This window comes from Falco cherrug, chromosome 11 (genome assembly GCF_023634085.1).
Source record: "Falco cherrug isolate bFalChe1 chromosome 11, bFalChe1.pri, whole genome shotgun sequence".
In the NCBI taxonomy this organism is placed as follows: domain Eukaryota; kingdom Metazoa; phylum Chordata; class Aves; order Falconiformes; family Falconidae; genus Falco; species Falco cherrug.
Genome location: NC_073707.1, coordinates 22406321 through 22426528, shown reverse-complemented (window position 1 = coordinate 22426528; position 20208 = coordinate 22406321). Strand labels below are relative to the sequence as shown.

At 41.3% G+C, this 20208-nt stretch overlaps 1 protein-coding gene across 6 annotated transcripts in view; it reads right to left on the bottom strand.

The window, feature by feature from the left end:
* Positions 1 to 16632, bottom strand: part of ARMC9 (armadillo repeat containing 9) — a 67532-nt gene extending 50900 nt beyond the window's left edge. For 5 of the 6 annotated variants that reach the window (XM_055723694.1, XM_055723696.1, XM_055723698.1 and 2 more), the window contains exons 1-8: positions 16548 to 16632; positions 16039 to 16126; positions 13503 to 13628; positions 12764 to 12934; positions 11634 to 11789; positions 9295 to 9387; positions 8141 to 8165; positions 1556 to 1713 (exon numbers count right to left, since the gene is read on the bottom strand). In XM_055723694.1, coding sequence (XP_055579669.1) covers positions 1556 to 1713; positions 8141 to 8165; positions 9295 to 9387; positions 11634 to 11789; positions 12764 to 12934; positions 13503 to 13628; positions 16039 to 16089 — 780 coding nt within the window. In that variant the 5' untranslated portion in view covers positions 16090 to 16126; positions 16548 to 16632. The other variant, XM_055723695.1, reaches the window with a different exon arrangement.
* Positions 16633 to 20208: the final 3576 nt, after the last annotated feature.

The window sequence follows — 20208 nt, the reverse complement described above, 5'->3', positions numbered from 1 at the left end:
CAGTTTTGTGCTTTAGACTTAAGACAATGATACGATGATGTGCTGTCTAGCTAAAGGGCAGAACTTATGCAACTGTCTTGTAAAGCAGAGAGAACAAATATGAATTACACAGTACAGCATTTTGTGTTTCAATGCAAAATATCTCAGCAGGTTTAGTTTTTTCTATTTGAGGAAATCTACACCACAATAAAACTGCTTAATTTCAAAACAATTCTCAGCTTCCCCAGAACAGACGTGAGAGAACCGAGGTTACAGAAACACAAACAGGGACACTTCTGATATTCTGACCTATAGCAATACAACAAACCCCTTCAAATTCAGAACGTTGTTAACTTCAACATGATTGCACTCAATACCCAACTCCACTTTGGATTCAGAAACGACACAAACAAGATTCATAACGAAAGAGCACCCTCAACTGGACACGCTTGGGAAGGATCACAAGACTGCTCAGCACAAGGCTTACAAAGGAAATTAAACAAGCATCCGCAACAAAAGATAACCAGTGCCTGGTTCCTCCACCTCAGCAGGTAAGAGGATATCACCTTGGAGAGCACCGAAGTGTGAAATGAGAGGCAGCAAATGAATTACTATGTGCTTCTTGTTGTTACCGAAGCTCATGTGAGCAGGTACCTTTCCTAATCTTCTGTAAAGCAAAACACACACCCACAGGCAAACTTTCCCCTGCAGTAATGATGTGAGCAGACAGTGATCCCAGGTGCAGAGTAACAAACTACAAGATGTTCACGCTGATGACGGCAGGAAGGTACATGCTGACTTTTCAGCAGGCAGCACAGGAACTCCTAGGTCATTCTCCCTGAGAACAATTCACAGCTCCTTTAAAAGCATCTAGAGGCCACTAACATCTGCCATAAGAATAATTTTCTGGTTATACAGAAGTTATAGTACAGAGGCATGCTTCCAGAGAAGACGGCACAAAAGACGAAACATTACATCATCTTTGTATAAAAAATATCCCTAAGAACATTGTACCTTCTTCGGTCACATACGTGTAGCCCATTTCTCACAGCGAACAATTCATGCAGTCCTACCCCAGTTTCCTTTACTAATTAAATCAGTAAATTCAGCTTACCAGAACAGGGAGTAAAGCTTTTCCCTCACCAAAATTTTGGATGAAGAGATTGCTTCCACCACAGTGTAACTTAAACCAGACCTGGCAGCAGTTTTAAATATACAACCACCTGTGATAGGCTTGATTGCAGTCAGTAATCTCAGAAATGCCCGCTAATCACTGCTGATGCCAAAGCTCAAAAGGGAGCTCTCACAAGAGATCCAAGATGTCTTGTGAGATGGTGATAGTTTCTTCAAGATTTGAGCCAGCACAATTCAACCCATCTTCTGCACTACCTTTATGCTAGTACTCAGGGACAATGGAACAATCCCTCACCTCTTTCAAAGTGCTGTGTTTCATTAGTAGAGATGGTACTTACAGAAATGATCATAACTACAAAGCTTAATTCACATTCTAGCATCCACTCTCTCTATATATTTTCTTGTGGGGGAGAAGCAAGTACACATCTGAGTCATCTCTTACCATCTTGCCATTGACTGTGGCCTCCAAGGAATCCACCAGCTCTGCAGTGACTCCAATGAGATTACGGTAGTCCGCCTGCATTTTGTTAAATCGTTTCAGGTAGGTCATGGTCCTGTGCTCAGATTCCACTAACTGTTGATGAAGATGTTGCAACATTTCTGTCGTGAGAATAATGGAAAAGAAGTAACATCACCTTTTCAACCTAAATCACAAAAAAATCCACAAGTATTTTTACTGCTCTGAAGGGACAGCTTCAACTGCTGTTGTGGAATTACTTTTATCTAAGAGGTAGAATTTCACTGCAAGAGTTAATTCCACACTACTAATATGATTTCATTTCATCACAACAGCTACAAGTATTTGTTTTGCCTTAATTGCCCAAAGAAACAATTGTTTCACAGTTACAGCAGCAATACAACAACAATAAACATCACTGACTATATTTGTGAAGAAGATACTGTTTTAAAGATCTGTTGATACAAGATGTTCCATGTTAGAGACAAAATGAGACTGTGGGCATCAAATCAGAAGAATATATGACAAAATGCAGCTGAGACTTGGTTAATGGAACTTGCTATCTGCAGATGAGATTGACACAGTATCTTCTACGTTCACCAAAGTAGGCAAAAAACATCACATGGAGCAACTGGGAAGGTCAAGCAGCCACTTCAAAGATAAAATAACAAAAAGGGGAGAATGACAGCACCCAGGGATTCATGCCAGTGTTTGTTAGATTACACTGCAAGGCTGGGTGTTTTCTCCAGTTAATTTACAGAGATAGACCACTGATATTTAGCTTATGTAGTGCTTTGCTTATTTTAAAGTAAATACAAAGTCTTCTGTCTTTTAAGGGAAATGGTAGAACTCTCAAAAAACCCACAACCAAACAACATTCAAGTTATCCAGTTCTTCATCTGCTATTGAAACACTTACTGGATTCTTTGAAGTTACTGGGAATTCTCTACTTCATTCTCTACTTCCACACAAAAATTTCCAGGTGTTTCTATTGTTTACTGCTTGATAGCAAGCTGTATTAGTTACTTTTAGTACTTTCAGTTTCTGAAAATAACTCAAATTTTTCTTTTATTTCTGTCTGAATTTTAAAAGAGTTACATTCCTGATCCATTTTTTTTTCCTTCAGGTTCAATTACTTTAAGAGACAAAAGCAGCAAACTAAGCACCAATCTGCATCCTCCACTCCAGTCCCAGACCAAGCCAAATTAGTGTTCTACATGGAATCTGAGGCTGTGTACTGCAGCGCACATCTTCATGACTAGAAAAAACTGTGAAGGGGAGGTACAATAATCCTATTGTTACTGCTGATGTTTACGTAATTTGCTAGAACATTATGTTTTGAATTAGTTTGCTGGGAAGCTAGTATTGCTCTAGTGTTGTGAAAATGGCATCACGCCATCTGCAGAGACTGGGTATTTACCATAAGACTTTCTGTTAAATGGGCAGGAATCAGCCTGACTGCAGAGTTTCAGGCAGAAGCAGGACTCATTTTCAGAGATTCAAAATTTTCTGGGGTTAGAGTAGAGCATTCCAAAGAGCCCAATATGACTCAGCTGAGACCCAAAGGGAAGAAAAACAAAGAAAGTACCTAAGATGCAAAATTGGAAACTAGAAAAACTAGTTCCTATTCCTGCCTTTGAACAGACTTTGCCCATGATCTCTGAGGAAACTATTATCTTTTTTGATGATTCATTACGTCTTTTCATGAAGATGTAGATCATATGTTCCTGTAACATAGAAGCACTGGGAAACATCACGGATATAAGATATCTTCGGGATCTTAATTTGGAGAATCTTAAGCAGTACAAAGTTTCACCACACAGTTATGCTCTGTTTAAAAAAAATCCTCAGCATATAATACCTTGCAGCTATGATAAGCAAGCTCTGGAGAATTTAGGTGTAGTTATACAAACACTGTCCCTTGCCATTTGCTCTCTGAACTCAGGCACAAACGTCTGCTGACCCATGGAAGTTGGCATAGTGGAGTAATCTTCAGGACAGGGAAAAATATGGAGTGGAAGTCCTGCGTTAGCACTACGGCTTACCTGGTAGAGCCTTCACAAATCATCTTCTACAATGGCAATCTAGTTATATTGCAGGTAGAGATGTACTAATCATGCACAAGTATCCAACAAACAGCTTCAAAAAGCTATAAACATATGGACATGAGACGCAAAACTGCCAGAAAAAATACTATTCAAATAAAACTGTTTGTAAATCTTTCATTACAAATTATCAAAGTCGTTAGTTCTATGAATTCAGAAGTTGGAAATCGCTTTTAAAACTTGTCACATCTTATGGATTTCAGGGTTTCTGAAACAGGCTGCTTTTATCCCGTTTATATTAAGAGCAGTAGATGACAGAAGTTTATTTTTACTTTCAGAAGATTTAGCAAAATTATCTTTTTAATGGGATCTTTTAGAGAAAATGTGCATTAATAGACTTTAGCTATAAATAATTGACAATCCTAAAAGCAAGCATGGAATACAAAGAAGGTACCTTTTCTTCTAATCTGTATTTTCTCAAAATCTACGTGTTGATAATAATAATAGTTTAAAAAAATAAAGAAGTTATTTTACTCTTACAGCCTCCTCCCCTCTAAGAATGGCTGCTTTCTGAGAGCCATTAATGAACGGCAACATTCTGCACCTGCAGGATTTGTGACTGATACCTGGTATCAAACTGAAATCAAGCTAACCTAATGATATTTTTCTTAGTTTCTAAGGAGGGAGCCAAAGACGGTGTGAAGTAACAATAGAAGCTGTGACAAGCCACAAATCCTGTTCAAATCCAGCAAAATGCACTTAAAACCCAAAAGATTAGAAGAGCTCCCAGTAACATTAATCTTGCTGAGTGTCAAACTTTTTTACAATTCTTTAAGCTGTTAAAACCATCTCAACTGCAATCAATATTCATCGACTTAAAAATCAGAAGAGTTAAGATATCTTCCAAAGACATCACAAATTATTCTTCTTTAATAATAATAATTCATTTTTTATTTTATTTTTTTTCCACGGCCATCACTGCTAAACTGCTACCATAGCTTTAATATGATACATCTCCAAAACAAGATTATTTTTCTAAACCAATAAAGATTCTGAGAGCAACCATTGCACAAAACTAGCCACTCTTCAGCACTTTATTTCTTTGCCTAGATGAACAAATTGGAATACATTTCTATTTAACTGTGACAACACATTGGATTCAGAAATTTCCAGTGGACGTATTTAGAGCACGACTTTCACTCAGAGGAAAGTTGGAAGCACCGAGTCAAGAAGCATTCAATTTGCTTTGCTTTTCATAGCTCAGGGAGGAAAATTCCCAGTGATGAAAATCCATCTTCCAGCTACAGTCAGCAGGAAAAACTACATAACCAAAACTCAATGCAGCTGATGAATGCTAGTATTGGCAATTAAGAAACAGGGTCGAATTTACCCCTTGCCTGTTACATTCAGGGATTATAAACACTGGTCTTTACCAAGAAGAGGGAGTCAAAGAGGGGAACCTCAAAGTCTTGTCATATCATGCATTTTTTATATCACTATCTTCTCACACATAAGTAATTTTATTAAAAAAGTAAAAGTATTTCATGAAAAATTCTCTTACTGAAAGAGCAGCAGGAAGCTTTCATCACTGACGTGTGGCTGACCCAAGTACAGACGGCTGTTGGAAGAGCTGGTCCTGTGCTGCCCCATTACCCCCTTGCATTCCTGCCACATCCCCATAACCAATAACAACATTCACGCCGACAGACCAGGGAGCTACCACTCCACATAAAAATTAATATTTTGTTGCTTAACATGTTAAATCATTGCCGTTTCAGTCAGGATTGGGCAAAAAGAAAGAGTGCCTTTCAGAGGCAGTTCACATTTATGTCACCTTGCAGCAGGGATCAAACTGCACCCATAACAGGAATCAGTGTGACACAAAACACTTAGCTTCTCCCTTTCCCTCTCCCAGACACAACCTCCAACACGGATCTATGCTTTCTACATATGATAAGCTTATACAGGGTGTGGGGGGAGAGCTCTGGACCTAATACCTACCAGAATCATTATTCATACATAGAGGAAAAGAGGAGAAAATAAAGGACAGAAGACTAACCTCCTGGTTTAGGAAGATACAGCATACAGTAAAGCTTGTGACTCTGCCAACTGAAGACACTGGCATTAGGCATCATCTGAACTACTGCATGTTTCTACCAGTCTTCATGCCTGCTCTCTTGTGTATGTAACTGTCAAGCTTTTTTAGTGTGTTGACTTCAGTTCCTATAAGCATCCAAGGAGTTACACACACACACAGGTAATTCCACAATAAGCTTTTCTCTCTAAGTGAGAGATTGGTTGTTAATCCTTTACAACAACTTACCTCAAACGTGCTTCCTGACCTTGTGCTTGCTTTCTCTGTCTCCCTAATCTCAGCCCACCCTCACACAGTTGGCTAGAAGCACTGACTCTGGCCAGGCTGAGTTCCTGCATACAATGTACCAGAGCTCTCAGCAGAGGACCTGCAAGTCCCAAGAGCTGCTGTCAAAACACCAGGGCTCCTTAGAAGACACTAAAACCTTGCTCTTAGAAGAGGCAGTAGTTGCCTTGTCTCCTTGCTTATCTTGTTTCCATAAAAGTTATTATCCATATTCTAAACTGCCATCTTTCCACATTAATAGTCATTCAGACCACAGCAAATCTTGACAGACAGGTAGGTCACACTTCACCTTCTCATGTGGCAATGTGACACACTTCCCCCACTCTCCCCTTCCCCAAAGTAGTGGAAGAGTGGCTGTGAACTCATCCACTGATTTGTAATGAGGCAGTGAAAGGGACAGTAGCTGAACACACTTCTAAATACTTAATTCCCTTTGTTCCTGTTAGCACAGAGGACACACAGAAGGTCTGAAGCTCTCTGCAAGATGCCAACCATTCTGCAATTCTCTTTTCAGCCAAACTGAGAACATACGGGAGAGTTGCAAATTAAGCTCAGCTGCCACACAGACAGCTTTGAAAATCATACAGGTATTGAAGTTTTTTGGCAAATGGGTAAAAAGGCAGACTGTAACAGGTAAGGTAAACACACTAAACTCTCCAGGACACCCTGAAGAGCATGTACACCACCCCACCCAAACCTGAAGTGCTTCAGTATGTCAGACTAACGGCTGACAACTATTTACAAAAGGCTGTTTTCAGGACCCTTTGCCATACTGCTCTTCATTCATGCATTGCCTGTTAATTCTCTTTGCGTTTCTCCTTCACTGATAAAGTAAACATTCTCCAGCAGTATGTACCATGGATCCCATGTGATCTGAGCAGCATGCTGCAAAAATAACATCTCTGATCCAAAACTTTCATACAAAACAGGCCTGAAGTAACCTTTATAAAAAATCCAAACCTCCAAGGCACAGAACAGATCTACAAATTAAGGCTGACCTGCAAAGATTCAATACCATGACAGTCCTCATACTTGGGCAAAGCACAGAAGCTACCTAAATAAAAAATAATTAGGCCCAAAATAACCTAGGACCAACCATGTAACTATTTCTTTTTCCTCAGAGTATGGAATTATTGCCTTCAGGAAAGTCTACCAAATGGAAAAAAAAGAAAAAAAAAAAAGAGATTAACTTCCGGAAAATCTTTCTATTATTCAGTGAAAGTCTAACACAACATAAAGCACAAAATAACAAAGAAAATACCTGGAACTCACAACGGGAGATGAGCCTAACTTTCTCCTTAATTTAATCTACAAATAAAAAATCTTCAGTGTAGAACTACAGATTTAAGTAATTCAAGATGAAAAGTCATTTTAGGAACCCAGCTGGGCTCATAAAAATCCCTACCAATAAAGTGAACACAAAGTGAAGTGAAAAAAATGAATGCAAGGTAGCTGGGAACCCAAGTTCTATTTATCGAACTGATTTTTAAAAGGAACATATTTCAAGTGCCATCAGCGCTTGAAATCTAATGGTATTCAGTGCTGAAATTATTACTTTTTTGAAGAGTCCCAAGTAATTTGCACACTTAAGTGTGTATGGACAGCTTACGTAGAAATGTAACACTTCAGAGAGTCATGCTTAAAACATTCTTATTCAGGAGACAGCAATATGTAATATTTTAGGACTTTAAACAGGATGAGTGAATAGAAACAAAAATCAACTTTGTCTAAGATCATCAAACAGTCATCAGAATAATTAAGTGAGATTTCAAATCCGGAAGATGCAGATAGGCAGAAGCAGGTATGGGAAAGGAATCTGAGGAAACAAGTTTCATCATAACTAAAAACGGAAAACTGGTATGCGCTTTGTACAGAGTTCTCCACTTGTTTTCACCACATTTTAAGCCTATTCTGTCCTGAAATACACATTCTACTATTAGGCCCTCTCCCATTTCTAGTACATGCCTATGCTCAACCCTACTGACCTCAAGCAGCCTAGCAACAGCTATCACTAAAACAGGAGTCTGGATTTCAAAGGACTACACATGCAATGATGGGGAAACTAGTGATGCATGGCAAACTTTCCACTACTATTACAGCCCAGTATAAGCTTACGGAATATCCTTACCACATCTCAGCATTTACCTTTGTTGCACTGTCCATTCTCCTTCTGTTGTTGTAAAAGTAGCAGTAGTTTAGGAAAAACGTGCATCCTTTCAGTACGTGTTTGCTCCAGAGACACAGAATGAGAAATTCAACCAACTGACAAACCCAGCCAAGCCAAATATTCCTACTGTCCCAGGCAACAGCCAATGCCTGATGCTTCACAGGAGAGCAAGGATAAATTAATCAATAGAAAATACATAAAAATTTCCTAAGTGCACCATGTACAATGTTGCATGGAAACATCAAACTTTTTGCTAACCTTTAAAAATACTAGATCCAGCCCTGAAGTGTAAGATACAATATGTTTAGAGTGGAGTTACTAACTCCAGAAGTCAAACCGCTAATTTTACATAGAAACAACATACAAATATGCAAGTATTTTAAGACAAGTGACACACTTTATACCTGAAGTGACTTCTTTATACCTAAGAAATATTCAAGGCTCAGTTAGGATCCAGTCCACTACTCCCTAATGAGGAATAAGCAGAGAGAAGAGATAGATACAGCAGGAAAAGGACTTTCAATTTCTGTTTAAAAACAAAAAAAAAGAAGGAAAAAAAAAAAAAAAAGACAGAAACTAAGACTCCAGTTCAGTGCTCTCTACCTTGCCTTCAACTGTACTAACCACAAATGGAGAAGAAAATTTGTCATATAGCTAGACAGTTTGCAAATCAGGCCTGACAACATAGCTTAAACAATATTATTAGAAAAAAAATAACAGTCTGAAACAAGCCATTTAGTAAAAGAATAATTTCTGGAACCCTTAAAAGCCCTGGAAAACTTTCAGCTAGTCCTTGAAATGGCTAATTGAAAAGACCAACAGCTTTACAAAAGCCAAGAAAGAAGTCAGGTCAGGTCAGTGCCAACAGGTATCCTGTACTTTATACATGGAAGCTAAGAATGGTCATATAATAAATATGCAGGTTCATATACATCTATACATTGTCTTTACATAACTTTTTTAAAAGGCTTTTTTGAATGTGGAATATAAACAGTGTTTCCTATCATAAAAACACTAACGGCAATATTACTGCAATTCTGCAATAAATCCTAGCAGTGCGCTCTTCCAATAAATTATACGGCCTCTTCACAGTACTTCTAATCATCTTCAAAGTGTTTTCTCAAAAGGATACAAATAGAGTGAGAAGCCGAGGCGTCTGTCTGGCTTTGAGAGTCAGACACAGGAACTTTTCCAATCTTGTCCTTAAATCCAATGTCCAAGAATCCTCGAAAAGAAAAACAAATTATGACAGTTGATCACCAAATATGTACACTGTCCTGAAAGTACCGTTCGGATCCCAGCAATCTGCCACTAGTAAACAAGGTAGCCAGCACTGTATTGAAAGATCTTCCCTTCACTGTTAACTGAAGCGAATGTGTTTGCTAGCTACCCATAAAAGTGTACAGAAGCTAGAATAGTTCAGCATTATTCCTAGACAAGAGTTCTAAAAACACAATGTAGCTTTATTTCAAGTACAAAACTATCATACAGTGTTGGTGCCTTGTACGCACATGCAACGACTGCCTCTTAATTTAGAAGTACCTTTAATATATAAGCAACTTGAGAAAAAGATAAAAATATTAATATTAATTTTAAATTTATTAAATAGAGTACAAAATAAGTAATTTTCCATTGCTCGGTTTTCAGAAAGTAATCACTGTAGTCATCTTTCACTCCTAACAAGATATGGGAACTGTAAATTTTGTCAATAACTATGACATGACATCACCGATCAGGGTACTAAATTTCTAAAATAAGGATTTGGAGGAAAACAACTCGCACACAAAAAATAGACAAACGTATCAGCCTCTAACTGGAATGCTGTCTTCTGCCTGACATAAGGTCTCATTAGCACAAGAAAATAATAGTCAAGGAAAAAAGCCAAACTCTATCTAAAAATTCACTGAATGCTTATTTCTTCTTTTTCAAACCTTCAGTTAAGCTAGTTTCTGCTTGATAAAAAGCTAGCCAGCAAATTAAAAAGCAGAATCTTCCAAGAAGTAGCAGGAGCTTCCTAAATTTACTGCTGTATATGCTGCAACCCGTTCTCACAGCTCAGGATTTGCCCTTATTTTACCATGCTGGAGAGCATGCAGAATTTACTTGCTGCATTTACCAATTCTGTACCCAGACAGCGCTGCACCACAGTATGCTGTAGATTACCAAAGGAAACATGTCTCCTACAGAGAGGAGCGTGTATTATTTTTCAAGATGTATTACACAAACAGACAGGAACTCCAGCTATATAAAACACCAGACGCCTGAGGAAAAAAATATATGCCTTAAGAACACTGCTTAGTAGACTAGTGACTCACTGCTGTTCTTTCTCAAACGTAAAACAATCTGTGTTTCAACACTAACATGGAATGAGCCGTACAATTCCCACAAGAAAATATGAGTGACTGTGGACTAAGAGCTTGGACACTGAGTTACTATGAATAAACTCAAAGATCTCGTCTTAGATAAGGCAAAAAAAAAAAAAAAAAGCTGCTAAGAATACTTTTCAAAGAGCAGTCATAACCCACCTCCGAGGTCAACCAGTACATCTCATTATTTATAGCTAGTCCCAAAGGAAAATGGCAGTTTATGCCTTTTTTTGGTGTTCAACTGGAGCTCCTCATCAGCTGGTACATCTCAAGTCAGCCCTAGGACAAGTATAACTTAAGCTTTGGTTTGATATCAAAAAGCGTGTGGCAGCAACGCAGGCTGAAGATATCTCCTCCCACTACAACAACTGCCTGTAGCTGCTTAGATAAGCCAGGACAACTGTCCCTGTGGTAGGATGGTGAAGCACTTCAAGCATATAACCCTGCAAAATATCATACGTGTTTTACAAACCAATTGTGTACACGTGTGTGTGTGTACATGGGAACGTGTGTACACACACATTCATGGGAAACAAAGCAGATGAGTTGCTTGATCCAGTTCAAGTGCAACCACACAACCAGCTGTTTCCACTTTTTTTGGGGGGGTGGTGGGGTGGTGTAGGGGAAGAGTCTCAGAACACAGACAACCTTGAGTCATTTTCTGTTACACACGGATTACTTATAAACTCTTTCTCTTTTCCACATTAAACAAAACTGCTTCAGTCTCCTTATGCCTAGCTATCATGTTTTAAATCCAACTATACATACACAGATAGAGAGGTTGGGAAAGACTTGAACTACTCTATAGCAATTCCCAGAAGCATGCAGGGCTGTGTGGAAAGGAAGGACAGGCAGCAATTCTTATTTATGGACAGAAAACTGGCATACCATTTAGGCCTCAAGCAAATAAAAAACATATATTTAAGATGGTATTCTGTTATTGACAGCATTCTCACAACAGTTCCTCCATCAAATATATGTTCTTTTATGATAGTAATGTCTCAAAGAAAACAATAAAAGCAATTACCAAACTAAACATCATTCAATATCTATTACTCATGAAGAAAATCATCATAAATACCATCTCTGCAAAACAGATACTTACCTGGAAAAGTTCTTTAAATGAAGGATGTACCATGGGGTTCATAACAAAAGGCAAAGCATAGAAGGGCAGAAACTCTGTGTTCTGGCTCAGTGCAGCTGCTTTTGTTTCCAGGTAAGTCTTGAAAGGAGAAAACCTTTCCTCAAGTTCAGCTTTGTTCTAGGAAATAAAGCCGTGTATTAATTTAGAAAACTCTGAATGCACTGTAAAGCTGGCAAATACAAGCAGAGACCTAAATACATCAATATAAAATTTTAAATCCCAGAATATTTTTTATTTAACAAGCAACATTTATTTAACTAGAGTGCATTATATCTTGTTTTCAACACTCAAAAAAAAAAGATTATTTAAACCAATGTTGTTTCTGTCATCAGGTCCAACAAAGAGAGGAACAATTACTTTTTGAATGTAAATTATTGCTGCGCACTTCAGGCTGGACTTCTAAAGCAAAGTGCCATTTCCACACTCAGGCCAGAGAGAAAACACCTACTTTAGACATGCCTTATTTCAGTGCTAAGTGCAGAACCATAAAATCCATTCACACAGCACCAGGAAGGGGAGCTGGCACACATAACAGAACAAAAGCTCCTTAGGGGCTTAAAAACACACTCAAGGCATCCAAATACTCCTGTAGCAGCTGACAAGTGTAAGGCAAGAGCTAGTAAGCCCTGGCTGATCTGGCTGACTCCAGGCTACTTAAATGTCTCTCCATCATAAGAGTCCCATGTAACAGAGATTTTATTTTATGACAGCTTGGAATTATAGTTTTCAATATAATTAAAGATTCAGTTTTCCCATTTTATCAGAAACGTTTGCATTTCAACACACAGCTTGAGTCCAAACTGGAAGCAAAATAAGTGTTTTAAGAATCTCCTATGGACTACAATTACAGGTGTCAAAGTATCAGCATGCTGGTATTTTCCCAGGAGCTCCAAGATAAGGACACCAACTTCCATCTCTGTTCTTCACAATGCAAAGGGTCTGGGTTCAACTAAAATGCAGACTGTGGCCCAACAACTGGATACACATTCTGCAAATTCTTCTTACTAAATATCCCATTCTCACCCACATTAAAGAAAATAAATGAAGTAAAACAAAAATAATTTGAAGAGTGAATTGTGAATTAAACTTACAGGTTTTCCCGTAGTGTGTTTGAAGAGATAGACGGCAAAGTATACGTGAAGATAGAACTCCAGCTTCTGAGCAACTGGTTCATTGTCTCGGACTGAAGATGAAATATGGTCCTCCCAGAGCTGGAAGAAAACTTCCTGCTCACCATTTTCAAATGCTGTAAGCAGATCTTTCTGCAAAGGGGAAAAGCATTCAGTGAAAAACGAAACACAGAAGAGCTACATTTTTTCCGACAGTAGGTTAGCGAATGAAGAATTCAAGAGTCATCTTAACACTTTGAATTCAAAGTTTTATCTAAAATCTCTCATAATTCATTCACCGTCTAAATATTCCTTCTCCACCTGTCCAATATCTCTGAGAGCCTGAATCAACCATCAATAAAAGAAGTGAGGCCCAAATTCTCAAGCATGTCAGTCTGTGGACCCACCTTTACCATAAGGGAAAAATAAATGCCTACAGTGTGTGAAAATCAGTCTTGCCAAAGCATGGCAAGCTCAGAACCTAAAATAGCGTGAACCAAAACTACTGTCTCAGGCTCAAAAGGACTGGAGTTCTGAGAAAAATAAAAGACCAAACTTGAAGGTTCCTGGACTGGAAGAAGACTGCTAGCAGACTTCTTCAAATAATCAAGAATCTGTTCAGATAGTTCAGATAATCACAATGCTGTAGTAGTTCACACTATGGTTAGTGGCCTTTAATTGTTTACACTTACTTTGAGTAAGACTAAAAATGATGCATTACCTGAACAGGCAAAGCATTTGAATCTCTTGAGGAAACACTTCCTGGTTTAGGTAGTGGCTTCCCTTTTATTTTACATTCCTTTGTAAATACTTTCACTGTTTCTTCAAATTCAGCAAAATCCAAATACTACAAGACAAAAGCGCATAAGAACAATATTTTATTATTATTATTATTAATGCTTCAATGTGTGACCCATGAATTGACAAAATTCTTTCCCCTGTTGCAAGGTCCATAAATGCCAAAGACAGTACAAACCAAGAGCTGGTACCTCATGGTAGGAAAATACTGTTTCTCAAATAAATTTCCCCCCGCATCCTAGAGAATAGTACTGACAACCGAGCACATTATAGAATCAAAACATCATTTAGGTTGAAAAAGACCTTTAAGATCATTGAGTCCAATTGTTAACCTAGCACTGCCAAGTCCACCACTAAACCATGTCCCTCAATGCCACATCCACACCATCTTTTGAACGCTTCCAGGGATGGTGACTCAACCAGTTCCCTGGACCGCTCTGAAAGAATGATGCCACTTGATTTAGTCAGTAACTTCACTCAACCAAAGAAGAAAAAGAACTAAAATCCATTAATGCTATACCTTCGTTGAAAGAAACAAGTAAAAAACTTCCTTGCAAATAATGTTTTCAGAGGGCAGAATTCTTAAGTGTGATTCTCATCTCTGCAGCAGCAGTCAGACAGCTTGAATTCTAAGCCAGGTCACTCATCTGAAGCTGTGCAAACCAAATTAATGACCAACTAGTCAAGCGCTGTTCTTCTGAGAGAAACAAACAGCCCTGCCTCTTCATCCCACAATGTACAGCCAGCATATTACACACAACTTTCCCCTCCTCTCCCCATGTCAGGACTCCTAGTTATTGGTTACTGGGGCAAGACATCACATTTCATTTTGCAAACTTGATCTAGATTCCCAACACTGCCACAGAGAACAAAAATTGCTTAGCTCCTTCACTATTAACATAAACAGTGGTGTAGCAATGCTTAAGTACTTAAACACCTTTTTAGATTTGTCTTCTGAGATTCACAAAAAGATTTACGTTGTGTATGATTTTGCCATTTGGTAGACTCTTTAGGCAAGCAGTAACAGACTGTCAACAGCCCACCTGGTGAAAGCTGGGCATAGTGACAGGTGACTGCTGCTCCTGATCACCCCTCCACAGCACCAGCGGAACTCTGCAGTAGGTTGGGTCACACAAGCACACAAGGCAGGGGGATTCAGTTGTTGGTTCAGCGTTCACTTAGAGCCCTAAACCAAGCTACCAACACAGTCATGATCAAAGGAATGAGGCAGTAACAAGCAGCAGAGATCACAGTTTGTGCTCTTGTTCCAAATCATAAATATCCCATTTTAGCCAATTTATCCAGAAGGCTGCAGCGCAGACTACCATAGAGGCATCTGCCCTTGAAAGTCTGTCTCTTGCTGCCTTCTTCACAGGACCGTTTCACACTTTAGAATATAACCTGATTTCCTTTTATGGGCAATATGGGTAAATGGCCTACCTAGAAAATCCTGCTTAGGTGTTAAACCATGGAGAGATAGTAGCCTCAGGACTTCAGCCTGGGCATTGTCAGCTCTAGGGTTTTTATACGTTTCTTATTTTATACACATACGGAATGAGGTGACAGCTAAGCAGTGTTTTAAAGATCTCACGATTATCACACACTAGACCTGAGCTCCAAAGCTGTCTACAGATTTAATCAACCCAACTGTTCCCTTAATGAAAGCCTCATTTGCAATGAACGATAGTTAATTCTAGACTGATTTGACATTTGCCGGCATTTAATGAACGTTGAGCCCTTTGAATTTACAGAGCATGACTATAGTTGACCAGCTTGCAGATACGTAATTAAGAGGCGGCCAGTCAAATATTTAACTTGAAATTTAAACAAAATATGTGAATACCTATAGTGACAAACAGAAGAGAGTGAAAAATGGGATGCTACACACAGCTGGCAGAACATGGCTCTGGGAGAAGGGATAGACACCATAAATAATGTCAAGTCGGGGCATAACAAGATAAGCTCAAAAGAACCAGGTGGTTAATAAGACCAAACAGAAAATTACTTGAACTATGTGTGAACTACCCTTGGTTACCATACTAAAAGAAAGTCCCCTCCCCACAGAACATGTGCAGTGAAAAAAAATATTCTAAGAACCAATGAGAATGAAGTGTGACTAAATGTAATTGTAAACAATCGTTCAAAGTGTATAAAGTGTTTCATTGCGTTAAAAAATGCAGCTAGCATTGTGGATTTGCCATCTACCACCCACTTCTGCACAGACATGTGATAAACAAATACGTCGGCTTGGTGTGCAAACCGGGGATGTGCACTGGGGTGATGCACTCTGCTTGTGAGACAACACGGCAGGAGTCAGTGCGATTTCGGGGAGCAGCTAACACTTGGCCAGGTAAGTAACTCCAGAATTCAGACCGCAGTTACAACGCCCGGCTCTGAATACAAGCATGAAATTTTGCCTTTCTCATTTCAACCAAAAAAAGGAAAAGGAGAAAACCAACCTCTCTCACTAGTCCAAGTAACTCAGCTTCGTAAGCCAGCACGTCACCCATCGCCCTGCGCTACCGCTGCGGCGGATCGCTGGCAAACCTAGAAAGTTGTAAAGCAGGGGGTGTTGGCAGGGGGTGGGCGCAGGGGGTGTCGGCAGGCAGCACAGCGGTTCGCGCAGCCCCGCAGCAGCCCACCGGCCACCCCAGCGCCACACAAGCCGCAGAAGCCAGAAACACGCCACACACACACACACACACACACCCCACCCCCCGTGCGGTACCTCCAAAGGCCCCGGAGCCGGTCCCTGCAGACCCGCACGGCTGCGCTCGCCAGGCCGCGGAGCGGTCCCACCGGGTCCTCACAGCAGCCCGCGGGGGCGGCACACCGCCCCCAGCCCGGATCGGGGTGCTGCCGCCAGCCCCGCTTAGGGCCGCGACGGAGCAGCCCCGCCAGCGCCAGAGCCGGTCGGTGGGCAGCGAGCGCACCCCGAGCACCGCGGTACCGCCGCGCCGCGGCCTACCTGCCCCGCGGCACCAGCCCTGTCGCCACAGCAACCGCGGCTCTCGTCCCGCACGCCGCGCCGCGTCCCGCCGCACGTGATCTGCCTCAGCCAATCCCAGACTGGGACGCGCGTCACGTGACGGGGGTGCCGAACCGTACCGGGGGCAGCGCCCCCTGGAGGGCGGGCTTGGCCGCTGCAGCTGCCCGCTGGTGGTGCTGAGGCGTCGCGTTGTGCCCGTTCCCACTCTTAACTTGAAGAGTTCATTTTTTACAAACTTATCTACTGTCTTACCACATTGTTTTGAACCCCCCTGCCATCCGGGGCAAGCCAAAAGTCTTCCCAAAGCACGCCACGCTGCGTGCCTGTCCGTAGGCCCATTGCTTCCAGCTGCACAATCACACTATTTCTTCATCACAGCCTTTACTGCCCGGCAGTATCTGCCCCGCCACCAAGTGCTGCGCTCTCTGAGGGGATGGAAACGCTGGGAGTGATGCCTGCCCCGATTAAAACAGGCCGTGGCCGAGGCTGCCTGCTCCGTTACCTCACAGCCTGGAGGGGGTGTTTGACGCAGGCGCCCCTTGCCCAGGCAGGCCCCAGTCCAGCCCTGGCACAGCTGAGGGGAGCGACGCCAGGTTGTGGGCACATGGCTGGTGGAGCATGACCAAAACACAGGAAGATGGGCCAAGCCCCTTATTGAGACTTTGTCCCATTTTAATTAACGGTGGTGTTAATAAACCTCTTGCCATTAACACCAAGTTTCTAGCAAGCATTGGCTAGACACAGCAAAACAACACAGTGGTGTCCTGCCTGGGGTTTCAGGCTCACCCCATGCAGCCTTGTGTTCCACCACGGACACCTAAGATGACCCGTGTTCTCTGCATGTCCCACAAGCAGGCACAAAGCACCATCTTTCTTCCTTTGAAAGGCTGCTGAAGCAGGCAGCTGGAAATGAATGCAGAGATTTGCATCAGCCCCCCCACACACACATTCTACCTTTAAGAACCTCACAAAACCCAGAAGCTCATCTCACCAGCCAGCTCTGAGGCACTGCTTTTCACTGAGACCATTTCCCAGCCAAACATTAACCTTCCAACACCAGCACAGGTGAATACAGTTCGAGGTACAACCTTCCCTTGGCTTGTGACCTAAGGGTATACTCCTTATGAAATAAAAAGAAAAAATAATTAAGCAATAGGGAAAAAAACATCACCCTTGAATATTTTTGCCAGATCTAACACTATCAGCTTGATAGGTTAAATGTTTGGAAAGAGTGGGGTGACGGGAAGCAGAGTTACAGCAGTAGTGAGCAGGCACGCTCTGTCCATAACCCATGGGAGTTATTTCACCACTGCTCCGTGGCCAGCCAGTGCTCAGTTGGTAAATGTGAATAAAATAGCAGCAGACTTCTGCTCTTGGGGAAAGGAAAGGAAGATGTTAAATATCTTATGAAGGGCAGAAGCAGCCCTGACAAACCCATGCCCCCTCCCATGTCTTGTTTCTTCAAATTATGGTTGTTCACAGTAAGGGACAGAGCAATGGTTTGAGCCAGTGTTGTGCCAAACCACCTGGTTTTTACTTACCTGCATTTCATGTCATGGGTGAAAAGGTACCAGGAACAGGTCACTTAATCCATCACCTCTGTCTGTGCCCTTGAAAACATCTCATTCCAAGCTCAATGTGCTTGGGAGACATTCTCAGTTAAAGAAATCCTGCTAGGGAAGGAGTTTCTCCATGAAATCAGAAGAAACCTCACCAGTTTTGTTCAGGCTCCCTCCTTCCCCAGCACTGCCAGTAAGAACATCACAACAGGTGAGGGCAAAAGGACAGAAAAACATTCCTGAAACCCCAGTGATGATCCTGCCACTCTCTGCGCATTGCAAGGGCACTGTGGTTTGCATCATGGTGCCCTGCCATGTGTTGTTTGAAGACCACACAAGCCCAGGACAGAGTTGTCCTGTCACACCTGTCAGTGTGTCCTGCTGCAAACCAGAAGGACCTACGTAGAGGAGGTTGGCTGCTTGTCCAGGGTTGTTGCAAGCAGAAAGGGAACATGCTGGATGAACAAAGAGTATTAAATTCAGGCTTGAGGTTTTGTGATGAAGGAATTGGTCAGGACCATGGGCAGCATTTGTTCTGGAAGAGAAGCTGACCACCCAACACTTTGTGCAATGCTTGCCTTTGCCACCTTCCCTTGAGCAGATGCATTGCTATCAAACCTCGGCCTCATGCACAGGGGCATCCTTTCTTGATCAAATGCTCTAGATACTCCCTGCTTTGCTATATCGCTGGATTTATTTGTGCTGAGAATTCCAGATGGTGCAAAAACATCTGAACCGTGGCAAAACCACAGCAGCTCAAAGGACCGCTATGCTTCCAGGGTTTGCCACTGCATCACTGTTCAAAGATAAAAATAGGTGTGCCTCCTTTATTTATTTTAAAAAATAGATGCTGTGTGCTGCAGACGAATTTCTGTAGCCTTGTGGCTTCTTGGAGGCTGTTGACAGCCTGGAGTTTGGTTCAAAGATATTCCTAGGAAACACACTATAAGTCTTAGAAAGCACTCAGCAGTGCCTGGAAAGCAGCCTTCAATTTCTGGAAAGCAATGGAAAATTGCTAGAAAGTATTGGGAAATTTTCAGGAAGTGCTGTGCAGTCCCTGGAAAACACTTGGCTATTTATAAAAATGGCTTTATCATTTCTAGAGAGGACCTGAAGATTCCTAGAAAACAGCAGGAAAGGCCTAGCAAGCACTGGAAGAAAAGCATGTGAAAGCCAGCTGGAATTGCTAGGAAGCACATCAAACTCCTTTCAGAAAGCACGCTGGAATTCCAGCCCATAATCCCTACAAAGTTCTCTGCAGTTCCTAGGAAGAACAAAGATATTCCTGGAAAGCACGAAGAAATTCCCAGAAAGTAAGGCAAAATTCCTAGAGCCCAGTCTGAATTCCTAGAAAGTTGTGGAAGATTCCTAGAAAGCACATTGAAAACCCACAGAAAGTACACTGAGATTTCTAGAAAGCCAATAAACATTTTTAGAGAGCACCCGGGAATTCCTAGGAAGTGACAGGAAATTCCCATTTTAAGCATTCAGTTCTGCTTTTATTGCTCACCATGAGTGTGACAATTTGCATTCAAATTAACTCTGTAGTTACTGCATGTGCTGTTAAGTGGTCAGGTAGGTACATGATTGAGCTGGCAATTGGAATTCTGGATTTGACAATTGTGTACTAAATACCAAAGTTTTATGTATATAAACAGGCATAACATTTATGTACATGAAACTTCTTCACTTGATCTATATATAGATACCTAGATATCTATCTGCAGTGTATACCTAGTATTTGTAGAGTATGTCTACATATGTTTCCTCTTTCTGTTGCATACACTTCTACAGAGATCTCACAGTAGCAAACCTCAGATCTTAGTGTCAAGTTTTACCATGCCAGAGCTTATCAGGCATGTAGTCCATCCCCGGTGGGGGAAGGATTGAGTTCCTCGGCCGTTGGTAGCCTCTTTGCTGCTGCTGTGTGGGCAGCCTTCTGGGCTTCTTCTTGCTCCAGCTGAAGGAAGGAGATGGGGCTGTGAACTCCTCCTGTTTGTCACCTGTCCCTCTAATTTTTTTAAGACCCTCTTAGATAGTGGTCCCATGGGTTTGAAGCAGACCAGCTGCAGCTGCCCTCC